The 7,534-nt window shown below is 51.6% G+C and overlaps 1 protein-coding gene across 1 annotated transcript in view; it reads right to left on the reverse strand.

The window, feature by feature from the left end:
• Positions 1-889, reverse strand: part of nufip2 (nuclear FMR1 interacting protein 2) — a 40,437-nt gene extending 39,548 nt beyond the window's left edge. The window contains exon 1 of the mRNA XM_072469646.1: positions 665-889. Within this exon, the coding sequence (XP_072325747.1) occupies positions 665-827 (163 nt within the window). The 5' untranslated portion in view covers positions 828-889. The remainder of the gene's footprint in view (positions 1-664) is intronic.
• Between the last annotated feature and the right edge of the window lie 6,645 nt (positions 890-7,534).

Here is a 7,534-nt window from a genome sequence, read left to right on the forward strand (position 1 = left end):
GGGCACTTTTAGAAACCGACCTCCCCCCCCCCCCCCCCCCCTCCCCCCTCCCTCTTTAAAAAGTTATTTTTAAAAACAAAAATACAGAAGGGCCGCCTCCTTCCCAGTCAAAGATCCAGACTGGATTTTAATCGCTCGAAAAAGGTGGAATAACGTCGAAGGGACCGGGGGGGGGGGGGGGGGAAGAGGAAAGGGATATGGTGAGGGTGAGGGAGAGGGAGTGTGTGTCTATGAGATGTTTAAAGAAAATCCCCATCCACACTCTTGTGTGTGTGGCTGCTCCAACATGGCGGACAGGAAATGGCAGCTGAAGAACATTCCAGCGAGCCGGCATCATCCCGGCCGGGCCGGGCCCGCCGCTCCACGCCGGCACAATTTAAAAAAACACACACACACCCCCACCGCCGCCGCCTGATCCGGACTCAGCCGCCCAGAGGGAGGGAGAAGTGTGGGTGGGGGAAACTCTCAGACGCCGGCCTTTGGGGCCTAGCGTTACTGAAGCGGCCAAGGTCACCAAGAATCGCGAAGGGAAAAAATAAAAACATCCCCCCCCCCCCCCAAAAAAAAATAGAAATAAAACCCACCGCGACATCTTTACTTCACCCGAGAGGGGAGGAGGGAAAGAAAAATACGCTGACGCGCGGGTGTCCTCTCTCTCTCTCACCTGCTTTCTTCTTCTTTTTCTTCGTTTTCTGACCGTCTGAGACATCGCTTACTTTGGTGATTAGGTGGTCGTCGCCGCCGCCGGCCTGCTGCTGCTGTCGGGCGTCTCCATTGGTGAGAAGAGCGGGAGCTGAAGGCGGCTCGCGGCTGCACTTATCGTCCATTGAAGGCGCGCGCGGGGGGTGGAGGCAGAGCGAGCCAGCCAGACCGGGGCTGACACTGCGCCTGCGTCACGCGCTCTCACTCGACGGCCCGCAGCTGATTCAACACTTCGGCCTGAGGCCACCACCCCCCCCAGCACCAAGCCCTTCCAACAACTAACGCTGAACTCCAATCAGCAGATTCGACGCACTCATGCTGTCATAATTCTAACAGAGAACCACACATATATATTATATATATATATATATATATAGTATATTTATAATTTAGGTTTTAAACATAGGTTTCCTACGGGTGCTCCGGTTTCCTCCCACAAGTCCCGAAAGACGTGCTTCTTAGGTGAATTGAACATTCTGAATTCTCTGTGTACCCGAACAGGCGCCGGAATGTGGCGACTAGGGGGGCTTTTCACAGTAACTTCATTGCAGTGTTCATGTAACTTGTGACAATAAAGATTATTATTATTATCTCTATGTGTGTATACACGAACATGCATTTTATAATCATCGAATCTCTACAGTGTACAAGGGGGCCCTTCGGCCCACCAAGCCTGCACCGACCCACTGAAAGAGCACCCCACCTCGACCCACTCCCTCGCAACCCCACCCTAACCTTTGGACACTAAGGGGCGCTTTAGCACAGCCAATCCAGCCCCTAACCTGCACATCTTTGGACTGTGGGAGGAAACCTGGAGAACCCCAGAGGAAACCCACGCAGACACGGGGAGAATGTGCAAACTCCACACGGCAAACACCCCAAGGCTGGAATGAACCCGGCGCTGTGAACATATATGGGCGTACCTATGAATTTCAAAAAGCAGTAGGCTATTCAGCCCCTCAAGCCTCCATTCAATATGGTTATAGATGATCTGACTGCAGCCTCAACTCCACATTCCCCGTACTTCCCGAGAACTTTTGTCTCCCTTGTTATTCAAGAATCCATCTACTTCTGTCTTAAAAATATTCAATGACCCAGCCTCCATCGCTCTCCGGGGAAGTGAGTGCCAAAGACTCATGACCCACTGAGAGGAAAAAAATCTTCTCATCTCTGTATTAACGGGCAGCACGGTAGCTTTGTGGATAGCACAATTGCTTCACAGCTCCAGGGTCCCAGGTTCGATTCCAGCTTGGGTCACTGTCTGTGCGGAGTCTGCACATCCTCCCCGTGTGTGCGTGGGTTTCCTCCGGGTGCTCTGGTTTCCTCCCACAGTCCAAAGATGTGCAGGTTAGGTGAATTGGCTATGATAAATTGCCCTTAGTGTCCAAAATTGCCCTTAGTGTTGGGTGGGGTTACTGGGTTATGGGGATAGGGTGGCGGTGTTGACCTTGGGTAGGGTGCTCTTTCCAAGAGCCGGTGCAGACTCGATGGGCCGAATGGCCTCCTTCTGCACTGTAAATTCTATGATAATAATTAAATGGGAGACGCCTTGGGTGCGATTCTCCCAGCCCCGCGCCGGGCTGGAAAATCGGCGCAACTGTGCCACGCCCCCCGACGCTGGCGAGCGATTCTCCGAGATGCGGAGAATCGGCGCCATTTGCACCAGCGCGTTTGGCGTGGCGTCGGTCGCGGGCTGCTGTACGAGGCCAGGCCGCCGATTCTCCGGCCCGGAGGGACCGAGCGGCCGCACGGAAAAAGCAGAGTCCCACCGGCGCCGTCCACACCTGGTTGCTACCGGCGGGAACTCTGCGCGAAGGGTCGGGGGGGCGGCCTGGTTTGGGGGAGGGGGGCTCCGTCCCCGGCGGGTGCCTCCGATGGGGTCTGGCCCGTGATCGGGGCCCACCGATCAGCGGGCTGGGCTCGCCCCCACCCCCCCGGGCCTACTATGTGCGTCCGGCCCCAGAACCCCCGCGCCATGTTGCATCGGGGCTGGCGCATTCCATAATGCCACCGCGCATGCGCGGGTTGGCATGTCGCCACTGCGCATGCGTGGGTTGGAGCCGCCCCCAGTGCGTGCCAAGAAGTGAGACTGGAGTGGGGTGAACCTGTGGGGGCCAGAATCGCTAGTTCCTGCGATAAGGGCAAATAAAGGAGCTTATATGTATTTATATAGTCTCACTCATTTTCAACTTGGAATTATAGACCAGTCATGCTGGACCAAATGACCTCCTTCCTTGCCTTTACTTTCTATAAAGTGCAAGATCCACAGAGGAAGATGGAATGGCAATTATGCATTGAATGTCTCCCTTCTGTGCTTCATCATTCAATACAAGAACGATCACTTGTGTCTACTCTATCGAAACCGTAGAATATTCCAAAGCTCCTTACAACCAATTACGTATTCAGTGATAGAATAGCCTTCTGATATCCGGTGGCCATGAAAATCAAAAGCGTTGTATAAATGCAAGTCTTTCTTTTGGAGTGTGTTGAAATGAAGATAACATGGCTTCCTGCAAATGTGCTTTATCTGTGAATAAAATGATGACTTGGAATAATAGAAAGAGCACGATGGGCCAAATGGTCTTCTGTTCCATAACAAAAGACAAGAGACCTTAATTTCAACACACTTAAAAAGGAAAACAATAGCACCCTTCAAAACCATAGAATGTCCCAATGTTTTTGCAGCTCATGAATTACTTTAGCAGTGCGTTGCATGTTGTAGGCAATTCAAAAAACAATTTGAGAACAACAAGCTCCCACAAACAGCAACATGGAAATGACCAGATAATGTCATTGTTTTTGTGATGTTGATTGAGGGATAAATGTTGCCCAGGACACTAGGGATAACTCAACCAGTGAGCTCCTTTATTTGACCTTATCGCCAAATAAATTTGGAAGCAGTTGTAGTTATTTTTCTCTCTCTCAGCAGCCAAGTTTGCAACTACTTGTAAATATAGCACCTTTAACATAATCGTAAGGAGCTTCATCAGGCAAAACATTATGCTGACACAAAAAAGGATATAGTCGGATGCGTGACGAAGAGCTTGACTAAAGACATAGGTTTTAAGGAGGATCTCAGCGAGATGGAGAGTTTAGGAAATGAATTCCAGAATTTAGAACCTAGACAGCTGAAGACATATCCACCAATTGTGAGGTGAAGGAGAGGCAGGAGGCCAGGATGTGAGGAACTCAAAGTTTTAGAGGATTGACATGCTGGAGGGAGTACTCATTAAAAATCAAATGTGGAGGATGGTATAGCATGGTCAACTATGTCATAGGCAGCAGAGAGTTTGAGCAGAACGAGCAGCAAAACCGCATCACGATCACAGTATGTTTTGTGAATTTAATTTGGGTAATTTTGGTGCTGCAGAGTTTGAGCAAGCATTGAGTTATGGGAAAGAGACAGAAATTTGTGGGCAACAACACTTTCCAGAACTTTGGAGAGAAAAGAGAGTTTGGTGATGGGATGGTAGTTTGTTGTTGTATGTTGTTAGTTCAGTAGGTCTCACAAAGAGAGGGCGGCATGGTGGTTCAGTGGTTAGCGCTGCTGCCTATGGTGCTGAGGACTGGGATTCAATCCTGGCGCCTGGTGACTGTCCGTGTGGAGTTTGCACATTCTCCCCGTGTCTGCGCGGGTTTCACCCCCACAACCCAAAGATGTGCAGGTTATGTGGATTGGCCACGCTAAATTGCCCCTTAATTGGAAAAAAATAACTGGGTACTCTAAATTTATTTTTAAAAAAGGTCTCAGAAAGAGGTTCCAAGTTTTATATGGTTGAACATTTATAATGTATAGCCAAGTATATATTTACAGGTAAATATCAAGTTATGAGCTAACTCCATGCTTGCCTCTACACGGTTATCTATCTAGTCCATAACTGATTCTTTCTTCAGGTCATGTGGCTCTTTACATCACACAGTGGGTGGTGCTGTTGGTACTGTGTCTCAGTCCCATGTTAACCCTTGCCATGCCAGTTACCCTGATACTACACATCCCTCCAAGTCTTTACCCAAAGCATTTACAATACCATCTCTCCCCTTCAAGTCACTGACTTTATAAATTCTGATGGTCCAGGGGCTTGAAGATTCTTCCAGATCTCGTTCTGGTCACATTCAGTAGGTTATGTTGATTTTGGACAACTTTTGTTGACTCAGAGTCTGAATTGTAGTTTGTGTTTCTGGCATTTGGTTGTCTACCTTTGTTACACATTTTCTAATCCTTGGACTTGAATTTCTCCTTTTTAATTCTCCACCTGCTCTTCTCGGGGACTACCCACCTGTCCCATTCTTTCCTAATTCGTGGTAAGAACTCTGTTTTTCTTTTTCCGTGAGGTCCACCATGGTCTTTTGGGAATTGAAAGTGTCGCTCCCTGTCGTTTGGATGTTCCTCATCAGTGGACTCACCTTACAGTTTGATGTTTATCCCGTGTGGTATTATAGGTATTACGGTACCTGATAGGCTAAAGCACCATTGTGGAAACTGTATGCTTTCTATTGGTGAGAATGTATGACAGCTCTGCCCTGCTAGGCAGGGTATAAGAACCCGTGCCGCCCCAGCAGCCTTCATTCTGTACCTGAGCTGCTGGGGGAAACATCTAGCTTATTAAAGCCTTCAGTTGGACTACAACCTCGCTTTGGTGGTCATTGATCGTGCATCAATTTAATAAGCTAGTTTTTTGAGAAGAAAGGATGGAGCTGGTGTTGGGAAGAAGCTGCAGCTGCCCGCAGGTTTCGGCGAGTGAACACACGGAACTCTTAGTCCTGGATGCCTTCGTGGCAGGTATGCTATCTTCACAAATCCGCCAGCGTCTGTTAGAAAAGGACACGCTGGGTCTCAGGGAGGCACGGGCCCTTGCAGGCTCCCTGGACGTGGCCTTCAGCAACGCCCGCGCTTATGTTCCCGACTGCGCGGCAGCCCCCTGGGCAGCGTGGAACCCCTCCGCGGCTGACCCCGAGACATCCCCCATTCCCCCACAGGCCTAAGCTGCAAGATGGCCTGGCAACCCGGAGGGGCCCCGCTGCTACTTTTGCAGGCAGGTCAAGCACCCCCGCCAGCGCTGCCCAGCCCGCCCATCCACCTGCAAGGGATGCGGCAAAAAGGGCCATTTCGTGGGGGTATGCCAGGCCCGTGCGGTAACCCCGGTCTCCGGCGGCGAATGCGGACCGCAACCACAAACCTCTCCACGGGCCCCGTGAGGTCAGCGGTCGCCACCATCTTCATATTCCAGGGCCAACGTGTGGACCCCGGGCGCCGTCATCTTGTTCTGCGCACGCCACGTTGGAGGGATAGGCGCCGCCATTTTGTGCACTCCCAGCCAAGATCGAGCCGCCATCTTGGATGAACCCCCAGGACCCCAGCTCGGCTGCCCACGCACTGCCCGAAGATAACTCTCAACTGCTGCGATTAGCCTCGGTGACTCTGGATCAGTCTCGGCCTCGAACACGCTCAACTGCTACGACAACCGTATTCATCAACGGGCACGAGACGTCCTGCCTAATCGACTCTGGGAGCACGGAGAGCTTCATACACCCTGACACGGTAAGGCGCTGTTCTCTCATCATCCACCCCATTAATCAAAAAATCTCCCTGGCTTCCGGCTCACACTCAGTGGAGATAAAGGGGTTTTGTGTAGCAAACCTCACAGTCCAGGGAAGGGAGTTCAAAAATTGCCCTCTCTACGTCCATCCCCACCTCTGCGCGGCTACACTCCTGGGTTTAGACTTCCAGTGTAACAATCAAAGTCTGACCTTCAAATTCGGCGGCCCTATACTCCCCCTTACTGTCTGCGGCCTCGCGACCCATAACGTCGACCCGCCTTCCCTGTTTGCAAACCTCACCCCGGATTGCAAACCTGTCGCCACCAGGAGCAGATGCTACAGTGCCCAGGACCGGATCTTTATTCGGTCAGAGGTCCAAAGGCTACTGAGGGAAGTGGTCATTGAAGCCAGTAACAGCCCCTGGAGAGCTCAAGTAGTGGTGGTAAAGACCAGGGATAAGCACAGGATGGTCATCGACTACAGTCAGACCATCAACAGGTTTACGCAGCTAGACGCGTACCCTCTCCCCCGCACATCCGACCTGGTAAACTTGATCGCGTATTATACGGTCTCCTCCACGGTGTATCTCAAGTCCGCCTACCACCAGCTCCCCATCCGTACTAGTGACCACAAATACACTGCCTTCGAGGCAGATGGGCGGCTCTATCACTTCTTAAGGGTTCCCTTCGGTGTCACCAATGGGGTCTCGGTCTTCCAGCACGAGATGGACCGAATGGTTGACCGGTACGGTTTACGGGCAACATTCCCGTATCTTGATAATGTCACCATCTGCGGCCATGACCAGCAGGACCACGACACCAACCTCCGAAAATTTCTCCAGACCGCTAAAATCCTTAACCTTAACAAGGATAAATGCGTGTTTAGCACCGACCGCCTAGCCATCCTCGGCTACGTAGTGTGAAATGGAGTTATAGGCCCCGACCCTGAACGCATGCGCCGCCTTATGGAGTTCCCCCTCCCTCACTGCTCCAATGCCCTGAAACGTTGCCTTGGGTTTTTTAGCTACTACGCCCAGTGGGTCCCCAACTACGCGGACAAGGCCCGTCCCCGATCCAATTTACAGCTTTTCCCCTGTCGATAGAGGCCCGCCAGGCCTTCAGCTGCATCAAAGCAGTCATTGGAAAGGCCACGATGCACGCCATTGATGAGTCCCTCCCCTTCCAGGTCGAGAGCGATGCGTCCGCCGTAGCTCTGGCGGCCACCCTCAACCAAGCGGGCAGACCCGTGGCCTTCTTCTCTCGTACCCTCCATGCTTCCGAAATCCGCCACTCCT

Source organism: Scyliorhinus torazame, chromosome 12 (genome assembly GCF_047496885.1).
Source record: "Scyliorhinus torazame isolate Kashiwa2021f chromosome 12, sScyTor2.1, whole genome shotgun sequence".
NCBI lineage: Eukaryota > Metazoa > Chordata > Chondrichthyes > Carcharhiniformes > Scyliorhinidae > Scyliorhinus > Scyliorhinus torazame.